We start from the raw sequence: 19,676 nt of genomic DNA on the forward strand, positions 1-19,676 counted from the left end.
GTGTCAGGGCTTTCCGCCCCCGGGGTGTGCGTGGCCGGGCGGCGGGGGGAATGCAGATGGCTAGCGAGCGGGTGCTGGGAGCGCCTGTTGGGAGGAACGTAGCTCCCGGAGCCACGGCTGAGGGCGGGGATCAGGCACAGACATGTCCGACCGGCAGCGCCCCTGGCGCCGCCTAAAAGCTGCGCGAGCGGGGCGGGGCCCGCGCGCCTGTGCGCACGCGCGCTCCGCGCAGGGGGCGGTGCGATCCTCGCACGCGGCGGCCCAAGCTCGCGGCGGTGTCTGGCGCGCGCCGCTCCCCGGTGGTTCCCTGAGGTGATAAATGGCGGGACCCGCGCGGGACCCGCACCGGCTGCGGCCGCCGGGGCGCGGCAGGGCCCAGCGCGACCTCACCACTGCCCACATCGAGTCCTTCAACTACGCCGTCAGCGAGGGCGTGTACCGCGCCGTGCAGGTTCGTGGGGCGGCGGGGGGCGGCTGGTCCGCGCCCTCTCCTGCCCCCGCCGCGCTGACCCGGTGCCGTTGCAGGATGTGCCCCCGGTGGAGTTCGCGCTGAAGGACAGCCGGGTGTCGCTGGCGCTGGTCGGCGTGTCCATCGCCCCCCCCGCCGTGCCGGCCGGGACGGTCTGCCAGGAGAGGAGGGTGTACCCCGCCGAGTGCCGCGGGCTCCGCAGCACCTACCGCGGCAGGATCACCGTAAGTGCCCCCGTCCCATCGCCCGCTCGCTCCGCACACGCGTGTCCCTGTCCGGCGGGGCGGGTCCCGGTCCCAGCCCCGCCCTGCACGCGCGTGTCCCGGTCCCGCCCGCACGTCCGGCACACGTGGGGAGCGGAGCCGGCTGAGCCCCGAGCACGCGTGTTCCCGTCCGGCGGGGCGGCCTCACGCCCCCGAGGGCGGAGCCGGTTGAGCCTTGTGCTATAGTTAAAGGGCCCTCCCTTCCCGGTTCACTGGTCCCACGGGGAGAGCGCTGAGAGCGTTTCAGAGAGCGCTGCCCCGCGTGGGATCTGGGGTGTTGATGATATCTGGGCGTGTTGATGTACGGGCTCACCATACAAACTTCCGCGCACGCCAGGCTTGTCGCGGTCCTGGCCCCCCTGCCCATCTCACCTTAGCCAAGTTCTCCACGCTGTTGTCACATTTACCTTGCGAGCAGCCTGTCAGTTCGGAAGACCTTGGATGGAGACCCATGTCATCCCAGCCTGATCATCCAAATCTTGTTTCTGCAGGAATCCAGGTTTCAAAAGCAGCGTTGCTCCCATACAGAAGTCCAGACCTATAAATCTTCTTGTTCACGTGTTCATCATTTTTCTGAATTGCTCTGAAATTTGCCTAGAGAGGAATCATGCCCAGCAGATATTTTCCTTTGCACTATGAAAAGATTTCACATTGCTGTTTTCTGTTAAAATTATGTAATTGTGTCTGAGCTGATTGCTTACATGAAGCATCTGGTGCAAGGGAATGCTTGTTTGGAATCTTAGCTTTTTAGGTTTTTAATTTGTCCAGAACCTTACACCTTACATGCTAAAAGCCACTCTTAAGTGCAGTATCTTACCTGAACATGAAAATGGGGCAGTTGCAGGTTGTTCACAGCTGTATTCCCAGTGGATCTTAGATTTTTCTGAGCTAGAGATGCTTTTATTTTTCACCTCTGCATTATTTCCCATGTCTTTTGTTTCCATTGTCTATCTGTTTAATCATTTTTGGAATGTTTGGAGCAGTTGGACAGAACAGTTTGCTGTGCCTTGTATGAAAAGGCATTGCCTTGTGCTGGGACAGGTTGGTCTCTCCCACTTTTTGCCTATATACAGCAGGAAGCAGTGAGTAATCATTCCCTGTTTCCACTGTGCTACTTTAAGCACGTATCCCTCTCCTCAGTTTCATCCTGCAGTTCTCACCTCCCCAAGATGAGAAGTGAGCCGTAGTCTGCTGAGCAGCTGCTCATACGGGAGCCACTTTATACCTGTAGTCATTGTTTAAGATACAAACTGGAACTGTGCAGCTGTCTGTCTGTAAGGCTGCACTGTGGATTTAAAGAGGCACAGTAACATTTCATTTCCCTTTCCTAGTAATTTCTAAGACTCAATTTACTCTCTTTAGCTGTTGCCAGGTGTTGAACCAATGTTCTTGTACTGCAGTGCCAGTGTTTCTTTCCTGCATGATAGTAGCTCTTTTAAAGCCTGTCATTTTGCATATAAAGTTAGGATTGTTTGCTCCCACAGTTCTTCTGCAGACCCACTGCCAGATCTTGTTAATAAATTTTCTTTCCCACATGCTTTTCTTTCTCGCTTTTCAGATCACTCTTGAGCATGCTATGTGAAGAAGTCTTAGGAAAGGCCTCTGCAGGTTGTCGTGCGGATGTGCTTTACTGAGCACTTGCTGTTTTCTTCTTTTTAACTGTTAATTTTTGAGGTTTCCTTTCCTATCCCATGGCTGCCTTTTTTTACTTAGGCTGCTGTGTTGAAGGGTCTGAAAGGCAAAGTAGACAATACCAACCTTGTTCACTCACCTAGCAGCTTCTTTACCTAGCTCTAGACTTGTATGATTTTCTTCTGTAAACCCATGTTGACTGTTTTCCAGAGTGTAATCTTTATGCATGTATCTACTAGTTCTGCTTTTTATTATTACTACCATTTTACAGTGATAGAAGTCTGTTAAACTGTGGTAGAAACCTATGGTTATATGAAATATACAATTAATATAGCAGAAAATATTAAAAGGGCAACATAATTTGCTTACTGTTCATGTTGTATCGTTTCAGGCTGACATCAGCTGGTCAGTAAATGGCATGCCACAAGGGACTATCAAACAGCCCTTAGGGTATATTCCAATCATGGTGAAGTCCAAATTGTGCAACCTCTATAGTCTTTCTCCACAAGAGCTTATGCAGCACCATGAGGAGGAAGAGGTAACAAGGATTCTGTGGATCAGGAAAATCTGTATTTCTTCTGAGCAGTCTGTCAGGCCAGCTTCTCTTTACAGGGCTTGAGCGCTTATATTTTGTTTCAAGTTTGACATCCTGTTTTCTCTGTATGAACCTTGATTATGGTGGTTCCATGAAGCAGCTTGAAAAATTTGCAGTCACGGCTGTTGTTGAATACAGGGATCTGTGCGGTGCTGATACCTCTCAATTGCTACCCAGCAACTGAGGGTGCTGTGAGGGGGCCTCTGTGGAGACAAAGATTTGGAGAACAGGCGTTGAAAGACATTTTCATTCCCAGTTGTCTTTTGCAGCTTTTTCCTCATCTCCCCAGTAGCATGTCAGCTGTCTGTAATTGCTGCTATTTAGGTCTCCACTTTGCACTCACGAAATGAGTGATCAAACTACAAAAAAAAAAATCAGAAAAATAAACTTGTAGGTGACCAGATAGAGATGTTTTGCTCTGAAAATCCTTCTGGTTTATAAACTCAAAATGAGAACTTCAGAACATTTATTTTAAAAAGTTTATGTTAGCTCCTCAGAGATGTTCAGTTGACCACAAAGGTTTTTGGGATGTTTTTCTTCCTCTAAACTGTGGAACTTGCATCCCTTTCCTTGCACTCTGTGCTACATTTAGACTGCATAAGTCACTAGTAAGGAGTGCAGCCTTTCCAAAAGCAGTGCTGAAGCATGTTTTGCTATGTGTTTCCTAGATAAAACATGAAATGTTTGTTTTTACTGTATAATACAGGCATTTTTTTCTTTTACTTAAAATACCAGTTCTAAGTTTCTAAGAACATTAAAATATTTTTTTCTCCTGCCAGGAAATGGGAGGCTACTTTATAATTAATGGCTTAGAAAAAGTTATTAGGATGCTGATTATGACCAGGCGAAATTTCCCTCTTGCAATGACAAGACACAAATGGAAAAACAGAGGCCCTGGTTTCACAGAGTATGGTAAGCTGAACAGTTCCCTGCAGCATCCTGGTAATAACTACTTGAGGACAAACAGGAGTGACCATCTGTAGCTCTTGTATAGTGTTTATATTTTTTACTACACATAAAAATAAAGGGCAAACAGTACAAGCATGAGGCAGGTGCTTGCCCTCTGGGAGCTGTTTGAGCTGCCCATGCAGAGTGAGGAGATTATATTCCAGGGCTTGCAGTGTGTGTCACCTTTTGTTACATGGAAGGTGCAGCTAAAACCCTGTCTTCAGTACAAGTCAGTGTAAACCACTGAACTTGTTTCATTCATTTTGTTTATCCATACTTTGGGGTGGCACATTTAATTTACATGAAGCAAAATAACTAGGTTCTTGGCTGTCCCCTACCTTTGGTATGTATGCTCAGCAAAACCAGTTTAAAACAGAATTAAGCCAGAAAATTTTAAATATGATTTTAAACTCGGGTGTTACCAGCTGCTGATTTGACTGGACCGTGGTGCTTGAACATACACTGTAGTTCCACACTAGTTTATTTCAAGGAAGGCAGTGCTAGATTAAATGGTCCTTTTTGTTTTATTTTTCTTTGTCCTGCAGTGAATGGCATGGGACAGGACCAGGGAACACTGCTTCAGCACTGCCACCCAAACACAGAGATGTGAAAACTTGACCCAGAGTGCAATAAGGAAGAGTACTTGTGTGTTGCTCTATCTTACAGCCAAAGGTTACAGACAGAATAATTGAGGCTTGGGTCTTCCTTTTCTTTAAAAACTTCATGCATCTTCCAAGCCTCTCAGCAAGTGTGCTGGCTGTTCTGAAACATCGCCCTGCTCTGCTGAGAACTGAATTGAGCTGGTGTGTTTATTTGAAATGGCCCAGTGATGCTGAAGTGAGCGATCTACCTTGTGTAGATCTGTCTTGTCTCAGCCATCAAGTACCAAAGTTTCTCCCATGAATTGTCTCACACCTGCTCAGACACGTCACGGTGATGCAGCCAGTTTTGTACAGCTCACTCTTGTTATTTTTGCAGGAGTAGTGATGCACTGTGTTAAGGATGAGCACACTGCAATAAATATGAACCTTCACTACTTGGAAAATGGCTGTGTTATGGTGAATTTCATTTTTCAGAAAGAGTTGTTCTTCCTTCCCTTGGGATTTGCTCTGAAGGTAAGCAGTGAATGCTTGTGCTTTTTATATTGAATAAATACAGAAGTTCTGCAAAGCATTTTTATTTTAAGTAATGAGAAGGAGCTAATTCCATTTTAAGTATTTTCAGTCCTCCTTCATATTCTGATTGGAAAACAGTAGTCCAAACTGAGTCTATGTCTGTATTGTAACACTCATCTGCAGCAGAGGAAGTGTCTGCAGGGGCAAGAGAGGAGGGGAGAGTCACACACAAGGGTTTCATGTTTTTTTGCTAATAAATGGTCTGGATGGAGAGCTTGTGGAAAGTTTGCCACTTACTGTGACAGATCTCAGGAATCTTTTTAAAACAGAATGGCAGCTGAATGTTCAGTGAGTGACAACATTAAAGTCAGGTTGTCCCACGTAAAAGTAAACCAGTGAACTGGCTTCCTTTTTTAAGAAGAAAAATAAAATGCTGTTTCTGATTGGAACTGAAAGCAGTGAAGATCTAGAAGGATCTATTTGAGTACCTTTGATAGATGTAAACTGTTGTTTCAATAGCAGGCAGAAGTTTTCCTTGAGCCAAGACTTCTAAAATTCTTCCCTAAAAGCATGCTTTCTCTAGTAACACAGCCAGAGTACTGCAGCTGTGTATTTTACCTACAGCAGCAAAGCCTTAGAGCAAATCAGAGGCCTGTGACACTACATGATGGAAGCATCATGTAAAATGGCATCACTGAATTTGTATCTTCTTTCAACAAATTTTATCTTCGTTTCAACAAAAGCAGCTCCACTACGCTTCTGTTCTGGCTGTAATTCTGATTTCTTCCTGCTGTATAATCATCCCAGTGCTCTCTGTTGGACAAGAGGCAGCATGTGCTTTGGCTTCTTCCAAATTGTGTATATCATGATTACCAAGCAGCAGAACTGGGCTTAAATTGTCCCCTTTTATAAAGAAATCTGCCTTAGTGTCTTTTTCATGTGGCCTTCAATTTTTCCTGAACTTTTTGAACCCTACTTAAGAATGATGAACAAATTATTTACTTAAAGATGAGGCACATTTGTCAGTAAATACAGAAGTCATTGGTGAAACAGTTTATTTGCTTAACCCTAATGTATAAAAACAAGTAGGAAACCATTATAAAAACAAGAATGTTGGATTTAAATATGAGCTTTAGTATGTGAATGAAGTGCTGTAAATAAAGTGGATTTGTTCCAACAGCCTCCATCAAAAGGCTAAATTGCCCCTTGGTTTGCTTGAGAATAAATAGTGCCTTTGGGCAAAGGTGAGTTAAATTCATGCTTTTAAGTGAGCTTATTCTGTAAAGATATTACCTAAACAAGAGAAGACCTTTAATTTAGAGTGTGCAAGTTTGGAGGTTTTATTTTTTTTTCCTTAAATAACCACTCCTTGTATTGGGAGTACTTGTGATCATTATCAGGGTATGAATATCCCCTGCATTATTCTCTAAGCACCTCAGCTCCACATCATTTTTCAGTTTGCATTGTGGAAGGGCATTTCCAGAGGACTGAAACCCTAAATTACAGGGTGCCTTAGTTCTTCAGCTGTATTTTATAGACAGATGCTGTGACCTTATTTTTCTGATGTGATACACTTCTTTCAGGCATTAGTTAATTTTCCAGACTACCAGATTTTTGAAGAGCTGGTCAAAGGAAAGGAAGATGACACCTTTTTTGTGAACTGCGTTACTGAGATGATGAGAGCGGTGGTGGATGCGGGCTGTTTGACACAGCAAAATGTCCTTGAATACCTGGGAAAGAGCTTCAGAATAAAACTCAGCCTTCCTGAGTGGTACAGCAATGAACAGGCTGCAGATTTCATTTTGAGGTATGTATGTGTGTACAGGAGTGTGTGATGCAGTGTTACTGTATTGAATTTATAGGCAGATGTAAGAGTACTCTGCCATGTTACATCACCCTTTATTTTGATTTTTCACATGCGTTTATAAAACAATAACCAGTGGCCACTTTTTGATGGGATTCCAGGATATTATGATGATCTGTATTTGTGGTGTTCAGAATTGTATATTTTAATGGATCAACACAGGTATTCCCAAAATGGTTTCAGGAGAGGGTATCAGTTGTTATTTAGATGTAAGTGATGAAAATGTAAATATTGAGGAAGAGAAGGTTAAAGCTAGGTCTGTGACTGCTTGAGACTCCATATGTTGAACAGAAATACTGCAGATTGTTATCAGTTTCACACAATCACTGTAAGCTGTGAATAATTTTTATCTTTTAAAGTGGTATAAAATAGATGCTTTAAAATCTTGCTTCTTCCATGAAATAAGTTAAAAAGCAATGGAAGAATTGCCTTTGAGACTGTCACTGTGACAGGTGTTCCAACTAAATATTTTTCTGGTAAAGTAGGTGTTTGCTCTTTGAGAGTCTTTTTAGCACATGAAAAGGATCATTTGGGATGCCCAAGTCCTTGAGTACTTGTAAATAGGTAAATATTCTAGTGTTTGTTTGGGTTTTGGTTTTTCCTGTGAGGTGCTTTTTTTTTTCTCTGATATGGTCTGTACACCTTATTTGCCTCAGCTGAGGAGTTGGAAGAGGAAGAACAGTGAAACCATGAATTGGGTTGTACCCTGTGTGTAATAAGACAGAACTGTAACTTACCTGGACAGAACCTTCTTTCTGAGTTTTGTCTTGCTTTCCAGTGAAGTTGTGAAATGAAGGCTTTGGTCAAAGGCAATATCGATCAGAAGTGAAAAGCCCAAAAAAAATCTTATGGGTGCTGATGGAAGGCTGTTGCACTTGTGTCTTGGAGAGCAAGTGACCTTAAGCATCTTGGAAACCATTTGACCTGCTCTAGTGGGAATTAGATGTGGCTTTCCTTTTTGTTTGTGCTAGAGTGTTGCTCAGCCCACAGTTTTCCACGTGTAGGTTGACAGCAGTGGAGATTTGGACTTTCTGTGGCAGGACACTGGTAGTGTTAACAGAAATATTTTGTGGTTTACTACTAGTTTCCAGCTCAGGTTTGGGATGGGGTGCATGTATGTGGATGTGTGTGTGTATGATCGATGTCATAGCTACTGTAAAATAACACAAACCTCATTTGTTGGCTGGCCCCAAATCAAATAGCTGTTTACATAAACTGTATGCTTATAAGGATATCTAACATGAGAGCTTGTAAAATCAATCTTTCACAAGGTTCAGCTTCTTTTAAGGTATATCCTTGACAAAACTAGACCCTTAAAATGACAAGTTGATAATTTTTCAGCTCAGTTTCTGGGTTATTATTATTTTTATTATTATTTATTGGAATTTTCATTTTGCAAAGGGCAACTGCAGAAGCTTGTGCCTTGTTAGGCTTTTTATTCAAAAAAATTGGTTAATGATTATTTAGAAGAAACTTGAAGAACACCTAGCATGAAGAGATGATGTTAATTGTCCTCCTTCTTTCTCTTCCTTCAGCAAGTGTATCTGCATTCACCTGACAAATAGAACTGAAAAGTTCTACCTGCTCTGTATGATGACCCGGAAGCTGTATGCTTTTGCCAAAGGGGAATGCATGGAGGATAATCCAGACAGTATCATGAATCAAGAGGTTCTTACCCCAGGACAGCTTTTCCTTATGTTCTTAAAGGTAAGGTCTTAAGGGATTTAAACCCTGTAAATGTAACAGCCATCCAGTCCAGACCCCACAGTGACCATGGGATCAGGAGAAGTGCAGGAGCCAGACTGATGAGCAGGGAGCCTGGATATGCTGTGAAGGATGAGACAGTTCTGGATGTAATGTTATCAGGCAGCACAGTTGAGGAAGGCTTGGCTCTCTCAGTATGGGGTGCTAAATATGCTGAAGAAAAGCCTATACAAAACCTGGAATAAAGAGCTTCATAGCATACCAGAGCAAATGAAAGCGCCCCATTCAGGGTGGGGAATCTGAGGAAGGAGGAATACCGATCCTTCTGGTGTTTGAAGAGTGTGTTGAAACAGCATTCTTATGTTGTATCAGTTGATACGGGAGTGGTTAAGATCTGCCTTGTAGCATTGCTGCTTTTTCACATGGCAAATGTGCAAGAAAATAACCAGCCCCTGCCTCCCTCACCTTTCAAAGGTGATGTTATCATCAGTCTCACATATTTAAATTCTTTTATGGATCAGAAAGTTGATAGCATGCTTCTGACTTACACAATTAACTTATTATTATACAATTACTATACATACTTATTCCCATTCAATATCAATTCAGAGTATTTCTAGGGATACTTCATTTTAGGATGCAGTGAGGAAATCAGTCCTGTTCAGAAGCTTGATTATCCCATGAAGCTTATTGTGGAATAGCAGTTCTCATCCCCAACTAAAGATACTTCCTTGAGTTATTAGGTATCTGTACTTTAATCTTTCTTCTCCCCTTTAGCCCAAATTTTCTTTAGCATTGTTTTGTTGAAAGACTATTAAAACCTCTCTACTACTTGAGTGGTTTGAAAGTGAGTTTGGGGAAGCATTTTAGTGCTATATGGAACAACCACCAGGAACTAGAAAAAGTTGCTTTCCTGCCTACCCCTGTCAGATCAGCAGGAGAGTGAGTTGAGTGAGTTAACAGCCCCTTTTTTGAATTCAAAGATCCTAAGTAGTCTTAAGTGATATCATGTACAGTGTATACAGTGGCTTTTCACTAAGAATTCAAAGCATTGATGGATGTCTCGGGTATTTTTCCCAATTTCTTTGCTATTTACAATCACAGTAGTGATTAAATTACAGATAAAATAGAAATCCAGTCCACTGTCTCTGATTGTCTCAGCAACATTTAAATATTTTATTCTCACTGCTTTCGAGTTTGAGTATCTAAACATTTTTTGCTTTGTCACTGTATTTAGCAGAGTTATTCTTGTGGTCAGATTATATGTACAGTTTCCTTTTCAGATTTTGTTTGTGCTTTATGGAATTCTGTTATTGTACTGCATTTGCCAGACTCATCACCAGTCTGGATGGAAGTGATTACTAAGCTGTTGGGTGGGTGTCTTCCTTGCAGTTCTGTGTTGACATAGTACCATCAGCATTTTGATAGAATGAAGTCAGTGTGGGAAATAAGGCTGGAAAACTGTCAGTTCCTTAAAAGTTGTCCATTCTGGCTTATTTCAGAGGACTTCTGTAGCATGTGCAACTGAGGATGAAGTTCTAATATGAGCCTTTATTTTCCTGTTTTATATTTAAATCTCTCCCTTTGAAACTGTAGGAGAGGCTTGAAACCTGGTTGCAATCTGTTAAGTTTGTTTTGGAGAAAAGAACGGAAAAAGCAGATATCAGCCTAAACACAGACAGCTTGGTGAAGGCATTCAGCCTGGCACCAGACTTCACCAAGCCATTTGAATATCTTCTTGCAACTGGCAATCTGCGATCTAAAACCGGTAAATCTTCAGGCTTAGGAAGCCTTTTTTAATTTTTCCTGTATTGACAGAATGAGGAACAGCATAAAACTGAGCTCTTAACTGCTTGTAGGCAGACATTGTACACTGTAACTGAATTAGTGGAAGGGGTTTGAGGAAAGATACAGTTGAGGAAAAAGCGGGATTTCTCCTCAGGCATAGGCATTGTGCATGGTATAAAAACAGGTTAGTTATTAAAGCAAAGACTCTACCTACATAAATAGTTGAAACAAAATTTAGCATTGTCTAATACAGCAACTGTATTTTGATTTGTTTCTCCGAAGGTTATTTCTTCTAACTTAGAAGGTGCAATGTAAGACAAAGAAGGGGCATTTGTTAACCAGAACTGCCTCGTTAGTCATGTGAGTTTAAGTGGAAAGAAACTGCTTCACTAGTATATTTCAAATTTATCTGATGCTTCCCTGAAGTGTCTAGTATGACAAGGTTGTACTGTTGTAATGGAGTGCCACTAGAAAATGAAATTAGATTAAAAGGCTGCAGAATTTTGGTAAAATGTACCAGCTGCAAATTCCTGGTCGCTTCACTGGGAATTACTTTTGTATGTTTGTGAAAGGAACTGGATTTTAAGCAATAGCTTGGAATTTAAAGTCTCTAGGTCTCTTTTGGGTCACTTAGTTGTGTGTGCACATGTGCCTCTCTTGTTAGGATCCACAGTGAGCATCTTTAGGGCTTGTCAGTGAAAAATAAAAAACTGCCTTGTAATATCATACTGCATTTATTAAAGCTGGATGACGTCCTGACAAATATCTCAACTTTGTTCCCAAGGCCTGGGCATGTTACAGGACAGTGGTCTCTGTGTGGTGGGGGACAAGCTGAATTTCATCCGCTACCTTTCCCACTTCCGCTGCATACACAGAGGGGCAGCATTTTCCCAGATGAGAACTACAACTGTGCGCAAGCTCCTGCCCGAATCCTGGGGGTTCCTGTGCCCTGTGGACACCCCAGATGGAGAACCCTGTGGTCTGATGAACCACATGACAGCTGTGTGTGAAATAGTGACAGAGATGGTGCCCGTGACAGACATTCCACCTTTGTTATGTTCCCTAGGTATGTTTTACTGGCTTGATCATTTAATGAAGTAGTCTTCCTTTTTACCTCATTGCCCTGCAAACCCGTATCTGGGAAAGGTTCTCCACGTAGCATCACAGTACACTGTTAAGAAGGTGAAATCAAGTTGAACCTGTACTTACCATGCTTTTGCTTAGTGGTAGGCCTGTCAGCCTTTTGGAGAGTGTAAAGTTCAACAGAAATGTCTCTTAGCTGTGTGCTGTAGAGTGAAGATCTTCATTGAAGCACAAGGAATTGCACAGTACAAGGTCTAAGAAACTGGACTAAGCAGTAACTTTGTAATGCTGCTGGTGACTTGAATTGAACTGCAGCACACTTGTGATTGCCATGATAATGGGAATCCTTATTTCAGTCAGAAAAATGGGGAGGGGAATGGCATTCTTAGTTGTGAATGTTTTGTATTTTCCAATAAATACTCTGCGGCTTTGTTCTGAATTTTTTGATGTCTCAGAAAGCTTTTTGGTGCAGATTGAGACTTTGGGCTGAAATAACTTCTGTGTTTTGTTTGCTCTTTTGGCTGTTCCTTCTGTCAACCTCCCCTTCTCACAGGTGTGACCCCCATTGATGCGACTCCAAGCAAGCCTTATGCAGAGTGCTACAGAGTTGTGTTGGATGGCTCTGTGGTGGGCTGGGTAGAGGGGGAGCTGGCTCCTGAGATTGCAGAAACCCTCCGCCGTTTCAAGGTTGTTCTTGCTTTAAATGTTTCTTAGCTAAACATCCTCAATATGCAGTGGTCAAAAATAGATATGTTTGGAACTTTTTAGTCTTCCATGTATTTGTTTATTTTTTTTAATCTGACCCAATAAGTTATCTTTGGCTGTATATTGGTATTGGGGTGGGCTTTTCTGTTTTGCTCTTCTATATCCATATGTTTCATCTGTTGGTTTATGAAGTCATAATTTTAAAACAAACTATTTTTTCTTGGAAAAAAAAGATAGACATACTGTGTCCTTTTCTTGGTGGAGATTTTTCTAAAAGTATTTTTAAGGTCTTTTCTGGTTTTTTATTAGTGGCTGCACCTGTGATTGACATTTTCATAGTGTGATGTGTTGGATGCAGTTTAACTAAACCAGTGCTGGTTTGTGTTTCCAAATTGGTATTTCTTTGCTCAGATAACACAAGAGAAAAGATTTCCTGGACGGGCAGAAGTGGTCCTTATCCCAATGACAGGAAAACCCAGTCTGTATCCTGGATTGTTCATTTTTACTACCCCTTGCCGGATGGTGCGGCCTGTCAGAAACCTGTTCTATGGAAAGAATGAATGGATTGGTACTCTGGAACAGGTCAGGTTTGCATATTTCCATGTTACAGAGCTTTCTGGCATCAAAAATGGGTTTGGAAAATATTTGCTAAAGGAGCTGAGGATGGGGCATAGGGAGCTTGTGTTGAAGGGCTAGAATAGGTGGCAAAAGGGGTTTTGTCACCTTCTGCTAATTGGTGTCTGGTAAATGTCTTGGATGGACTGTAGAGATCTTTTTGAGATCTTGAAATTTGCTGTCAGTATTAATTTTGCGAAGCTTTAGAGGTGAAGGATTGCTGTCTTGTGTGCACTGTGTCACCTTGTGTAACATCGTGTTCTCCAAATTGCTCATGGACAGCCACACAGGGGATTGCTGGGAAGCTTGCCCATTTGGAACATTTAATATGGAGACAGAAAGGAGGGCAAGTTACTGCAGTTTTGTATTTCCAGTCTTTCTTTCCTTGCATCTAGTCTGTGATTGTTGATCGGTAGTTTAATAGCTGTCTGATTTTTCTTGCCTGCACTAAGGTGCAAACGAACAACCACAGCTAAAAATTAAATGGATAAAAAGCCATTGGAGATAGCTTTGTTTTGCTTCCTTCCCTTTAAAAGAAGGAAGTGAACAACCATTGTCCAATTCAATGCTTGCAGATCTTCATGAACGTGGCCACGCTGGAGTCAGAGGTGGTGCCTGGAGTGACCACTCACCAGGAACTCTTCCCTCACAGCATTTTGAGCGTGGTGGCCAACCTCATTCCCTTCTCCGACCACAACCAAAGTCCACGAAACATGTACCAGTGCCAGATGGGTAAGTGCTATAGTGCCACAAGTCCCTGGGCAAGGAAGAGGGTAGAAAAAAACCCTCTCGCATGTCTATTCCAGTGTGTCTTCGCACATACCCAAATAACAGCTCTTCCCAGACATTGTTTCAGCATTAAGGTTGATGAACAGCCATTTTTTTCATAGCAAAGCAAATGAAGTCAAGTTAGTCATCTTAGCTGCCTTCCAGTAGGTAGTCCTAAGTCGTTGCACTCATGTTGCCTTCCTTAAGCCTTTAGTAAGTTTTGTGTAGTTTTTCTTAAACTATTAGTTTAGTTTATTCTTAGACTATTTTTCTTAAATGTTTTCTTTGTTGTTGTTGATCATATGGAGAAGCAAAGAGCACTGCAGCAGCTGTTTGGTGATGTTAGTGTCTGACAGCTGTGTTGCCAACACTCCTCCCGTCCCCACAGCTGATGGGTAACCTGCTTCTGACTGGTACCTGCAGTAGGTGCTCTGCAGTACTTAGGGTGAGGTTTCCTTGTCACCTTTTCTCAGAGTGACAGCTGTCATGACACTGCAGCTGTTGAGAGGACATTTTCTGGGCATCTGTTGCAAGGGAGTAATACAGCACTGTGGCAACAGAGTGGGGGTTTTCTGAAAACTACTTGACAAAGATTTAATTGGATTTATTTGGTTGTCTGAAAGAAGTTGGGGTAGGGTATGTACTGGGGTTTCAATCAGCTGATTTGCGAGAAGCTTATTAAAAAAAAGGCTAAGAGAAAGTGTGTGGGTAGGGACTTGAGGAGAGCAGGTCTCATTTACCTCATTAACACCTCTAGTATATTGAATTTCTAACAGTAATATTAGAAAGATGTCCTTAAAACACAACCACTTTCTCATACTTTCCTGAAAGTACCAATGTGACTATGTTTAAAACTCTTTCCTTACCATTATATTTATACTGCAGGAGCAAATGCTTTTTGGCCTGGAAATATTTAACATGTGCCTCACTATGGGAAACCCCAGGGAGAAGACACAGACACACCCCTCAAAAAAACAAACCAAACCACAAACAAAAAAATATCCCCAACTAAGCAAAACCAAAACCACCACACCAACCATAGTGGGGATCTTGAAATTACAGAAAATAAAACAAAATTAAAAATAGTCCTTATAAAATGCTATGAAAGGAATTGAGTGTTGTGGTTCATAGAAAATTTATAGCTGGGCTTAGGGCAGTTACTAAATTCCAAGGGGTTTAAGATTGATAATCCCTCTAAAGTTTAAGTATTTCTACCTTTTTTCTTAACAAGATACATGGAGGATGAAATGTACATTAATTTTGAATTGATCTTGAATAAATACAAGTTTCTTTCCTCCTCCTTTCCTCCTCCTTTCCTCCTCTTTCCTCCTCCTTTCCTCCTCCTTTCCTCCTCTTTCCTCCTGCTTTCCTTTTCTTTTCCTCCTCCTTTCCTCTTCCTTTCCTCCTTTCCCTACCTTCCTTCTAGGAAAGCAAACCATGGGTTTTCCAGTTTATAACTACAAGGATCGCTCAGATAATAAGCTGTACCACCTTCACACCCCTCAGAGCCCTCTGGTGCGGCCCAGCATGTATGACTATTATGGTATGGACAGCTACCCAGTCGGCACCAATTCAATCGTAGCTGTCATCTCGTACAGCGGCTATGACATGGAAGATGCAATGGTAAGCTACCAAAAGGAGAAATCCTGCTGTTCTCTGAAAGAATTTGATGTGGGGGACTGGGAAGAAGGATGGTACCTAGCTGAGAAGACCTTGTTTTCTGCCTTTGCTAGTCCTCACACTTTTTGGGCAGATTCAGGAGCACACTGGTTAAGTGTTGTTACAGCAGGTAATGCTGGAGGTAGTGAGTGTAGAGCAGAGCTCCCTTTTGCAAGACAGTGGGCTTCCAGCATTGAAAAATACTGGGGTTACAGGAGGCTTGAGCCTTTTGGAACGGTGACTTTCTGGGAGGCTTTGTTTAGGAAGGTAGTGTTCCATAATGATCTGATGCTTACCTTGTAAATGCTTTCTTTTTTGAAGTTACTAGCAAGTCTTTAACAAGCCTTTGTTTCTTCTTTTTAGATTGTGAATAAATCTTCCTGGCAGAGAGGGTTTGCTTTCGGAAGTGTTATCAAGATGGAGAGCATTGACCTTTCCCTTAAAGCCAGCAGGGCAGGCGATAATTTAGTATTTGGCATCAGGCCTGGTGATCCAAATGTTATGGAGAAGCTGGATGCTGACGGACTGCCTTTTGTTGGGTCTATTCTACAGCCCGGAGACCCATTCTACAGCTTCATGAACCTCAACACAGGGGAGACCTTTACAGTGCACTATCCGTAAGTACAGCTTGTCTGTCCTGGCTCTGCTCACCAGGTGGTGAGAGCAGTTGGCCCTTTTTCTCCAGGTGTTCCCTTTTCTCCTGGTGTCCGTGTCTTGACAGAGACCATGAAGTTCATGCTGTAGGCGACTCCCACACGTGCATCACATCCGTTCTCTAAGCCAATGTGTGCTGCAGAGCTGACTTATCCCAAGAAGAGTATCTGAGGCGGGTGAAGAGAAAGCGCTTGCAGAAGTGTTTTGCTGTCTCCCAAGGATTGCTGCTCTGCCCACGCCACACAAAAGCTTTCTGTAGCTTTTTGTCAATTGATTTGCGTAAGATGTTCTGTCTGAAAAAAAGCCAAAGAAACACCAAACAAAAAAAAAACAAAACGAAGTTCTTGATCCCAGAGGCTTGCCAGAAAACCTTGTAAGAAAGTTGTTGCAGAATTAGGGGTACAAAGAGCATTTTTATTAACATTATGGATTCTGCAGAATATTAAAATATGTCAACTACACCCCTCCCTCCCCCTGGAATATTCTGGGGATAAGTTTTATAAGATTTTTGAACTTCAGTTGAAAGAAAGGAGAATGCTGGGGCTTTTATTAAAATCCTTTTAATTCTTTCAGGAAAGGAAAGCAAAAACATTGACAAAACCTGATGTATTTAAGTGCATCCTGCACTCCCAGTTGTCCATACAAGTTCAGGTTATCCATGTCTACAGCACTGACAGAGTGGGGATAGTGCTGTGTAATTATTCACATTGTGAAGGCAAATTAGTTTGAGAAGCACTTGGATGACACAGTAACTGGAATTACTGGGAAGGCCATTGTTTATTACTCTGTAACAGATGCTGCCCTGGCTGCACTGGGGAGTCTGCTGTGGACTCATAGAATTAGTCAATGTGGTCGTAGGGCAGGACTAAGAGACTCGGCACATTATCATGTGGAGGTCTGTAAGCTCAGCCTTGTCTTCTGGTTCTCCTACCCCATGGTCCAGCTCCCCAGCACTCATGCTAGCTGGGCCTTAGTTAAGATTCCTTATCCAGAGAGGCATTTTACCTCTGTAACATTCAGCTTTTGTTCATTCTCAGTCCCGATGAGGTAATTATTTTGTTTTCTACAGAGAGATGAGGCTCCCAGCTTTCAGTCTTGGCTCCTGCTCCCAGTTTGCCCCTTAAGAGGGAGTTTTCTTTACTGTCCTAAGTGCCTCTTATGCTTCTAGGCCATAGGTGTGGGCTTGGAAGGACAGAGCCTTTGACTTCAAAAGTTTGAACAAGCTTGGAAGAGGCTAATTGTGCTGGTTTTGGCTGGGGTAGAGTTAATTTTCTTCACAGTGGCTAGTATGGGGCTGTGTTTTGGAAACTTGAAGCACAGTTTTCTCTCTCTCTCCTTATTTTTTTTTTTTTGTGATGGCCTGTGCTGGTTGCATATGAACACAACAAAATAATAGCTTTGAAACAGGAGCTAAACTTGGGTACAGGCCTTCCACAAACACTGTGTTCATTAGGACTTCAGAGGAGAAAATTAGCCTTGTCTTGGGACAAAATGTATTCCTTAGCCATTGTCTCCAAAATAAGTGGAGAGTTTGGGCTGAAAGCTCTATAACAACAATTAGCAGATACCCAGCACATGGAATATCAGGTTGAGGGCTTATCTGGAGAAGGAACACACCCCTGAACAAGGCACTTGTTGGCAAAGCTCACACTTTGCCTTCCCTTTCTGATCTGAACTTTTGTCTCTGCTAAAGAACTGAACCTGGTTCTTTATTTTGGTATTCCATCAATATGGTGTCGATTTATTGGAGGTAGGAAGAGGGACTGGTGCCTTAACACAAAGGAAATGAACTGGGATGCAGTTTCTCAGATACAAAGTCTGATACAGATGAACCAGGTTTAAATGATCTTTATTTCAAATCATGGGTGGCATGTGACCTGCTGACTTGAAAGTGGTAGCTGAATGGCATTTGTGAGATGCCCTTATATTGCTTTCTTGCCCTAATTCTTATGCAGTCTGATTACCTTTGCCACTGCATACATAGTATTTTGAAGAGTGGTCGTGTTTCTCAGCTGTCCCAAGCCATTTTATAAGAACTATGAAGTGGTTTAGGTTTTTTGCTTAATTTTCGTTTCCTAGCTAAAAATCATTGACATGCCTGACACCTTTGCTGTGATTGTTTTTCCGCCTACACAGGAATAAGGAAGTTGGCATTGTAGACAACGTCAGGTTATGCAGTAATGACCGTGGCACTGGGAAATTCAAGAAGGCTTGCATCACTGTGAGGGTTCCCCGAAATCCAACTGTTGGAGACAAATTTGCCAGCCGTCATGGACAGAAAGGTATCCTGAGCCAGCTCTGGCCAGTTGAGGATATGCCATTCACAGAGAATGGGATGGTTCCAGACATCCTCTTCAACCCTCATGGCTTTCCCTCCCGTATGACCATTGGAATGTTGATTGAGAGCATGGCAGGGAAGTCGGCAGCACTGCATGGTGTCTCCTATGATGCCACTCCCTTCACCTTCACAGAGAAGAAGTCTGCTTTGAAATACTTTGGTGAGACTTTAGTGAGCGCAGGTTATAACTTCTTTGGGACAGAAAAGATGTACAGCGGCATCAGCGGCCTGGAGCTGGAGGCAGAGATCTTTGTGGGAGTGGTGTACTATCAGCGCCTGCGCCACATGGTCTCGGACAAGTTCCAGGTGAGAACAACGGGGCCCCGAGATGCTGTCACCAACCAGCCTGTCAAGGGGAGGAACGTGGAAGGTGGGATTCGCTTTGGTGAGATGGAGCGGGACGCTCTGCTGGCTCATGGCACATCTTTCCTGCTGCAAGACCGCCTGTTCAACTGCTCCGATGGCTCCATAGCCTACGTGTGCACAAGCTGTGGCAGCATGACATCTCCTGTGCTGGAGAAACTGCCCCACTCCTCTGTGGCAAGCAGCAGGAGGTACTCCTGCTCAGTCTGCAGTGAGGTGGACACTATTGAGGTTGTCCCTGTGCCCCATGTCTTCCGTTACTTTGTGGCGGAGCTGGCAGCCATGAACATAAAAACAAAGCTCAAGGTGGAATAGCTTTGTCCTCAGCACAGCAATGCTGCTGCTTGGAGGAGGCATGTGTCATCCTGCCCTTGCCCCTGAGAGCTTCGAGTGTTACATCAGTCAGTTCTCAGGTTCTTCAAATTTTTGCAAGATTAATTTGACGTTTGTATTGAGATGGGGTGGTCATCAAACTGTGTGGAGAGGAAACATGGCTCTGTTGAAGTTAATTTGCATTTCCTAAAGGCTCACTAGCTATCAAAAAGTGGTGTATGGAAATCAAGCAATATTGCTGCTCCCACTAGGCTCCTGGGTTGAGAGCGGCGGGGTTCTTTGTCCTTTGAGTGCTGGCTGAAGCTGCAGAGATGAAGAGGTCATAAAACAGCATGAAGTGGATGCTGAAAATGACAAAAAAATAGATATATTTTGGTTTTTGAAGAAAAATCCTTGAAAAGCCTATGCCTTAATGATGGCTATGTGTTAAAGTGATTGGACATGTTTTGTTTTGCTTTATTGTCATACATGCGCCTTAACCCAGGAGGAAGAAGGCACAAAGTTCTACTGCATGAAGCCACAGCCTTGACCACAAGTAACCACGGCTGCCCTGTCAGTCGTGTCCTGGGAGTGTTTGGTGTGGCCAAGCCCAGCATCTGTCTTGGTGTAGCACCACAGTGCTGGGGTTGGGTGTTTTTTTTTTCTGGTTTGCTTGTCTCTGGCTGAAGAAGAAAGCAGAGGCCTTTCCAGCCTGGCTCCGACCCTGAATCGCGCTCGTGCAGCGTGGACACCATGGGGCAGGAGCTCATCATGCCCCCCTCAGTGCACGGCAGCTGTTGC

At 43.3% G+C, this 19,676-nt stretch overlaps 1 protein-coding gene across 1 annotated transcript; it reads left to right on the plus strand.

Annotated features, from left to right (window-relative positions):
- The first annotated feature begins 319 nt into the window (after positions 1 to 319).
- Positions 320 to 19,593, plus strand: POLR1B (RNA polymerase I subunit B). The gene is made up of 15 exons (XM_027697042.1): positions 320 to 451; positions 526 to 693; positions 2,756 to 2,902; positions 3,739 to 3,871; positions 4,886 to 5,022; positions 6,606 to 6,829; positions 8,422 to 8,593; positions 10,187 to 10,358; positions 11,163 to 11,444; positions 12,015 to 12,148; positions 12,578 to 12,748; positions 13,357 to 13,513; positions 14,976 to 15,172; positions 15,572 to 15,825; positions 17,999 to 19,593. Exons 1-15 carry the CDS (start codon positions 320 to 322, stop codon positions 18,876 to 18,878), a joined length of 3,360 nt encoding a protein of 1,119 aa, XP_027552843.1. The 3' UTR covers positions 18,879 to 19,593.
- Positions 19,594 to 19,676: the final 83 nt, after the last annotated feature.

The sequence above is a fragment of the Neopelma chrysocephalum genome, unplaced genomic scaffold (assembly GCF_003984885.1).
Source record: "Neopelma chrysocephalum unplaced genomic scaffold, ASM398488v2 Primary Assembly neopelma1_117, whole genome shotgun sequence".
Classification (NCBI taxonomy): domain Eukaryota; kingdom Metazoa; phylum Chordata; class Aves; order Passeriformes; family Pipridae; genus Neopelma; species Neopelma chrysocephalum.

Coding starts and splice junctions, on each gene's coding strand:
- POLR1B (XM_027697042.1), top strand. CDS start 320: ATGGCGGGACCCGCGCGGGACCCGCACCGGCTGCGGCCGCCGGGGCGC. Junction 5,023..6,605: donor CCTTGGGATTTGCTCTGAAG/GTAAGCAGTGAA, acceptor CACTTCTTTCAG/GCATTAGTTAATTTTCCAGA. Junction 11,445..12,014: donor ACCTTTGTTATGTTCCCTAG/GTATGTTTTACT, acceptor CCCTTCTCACAG/GTGTGACCCCCATTGATGCG.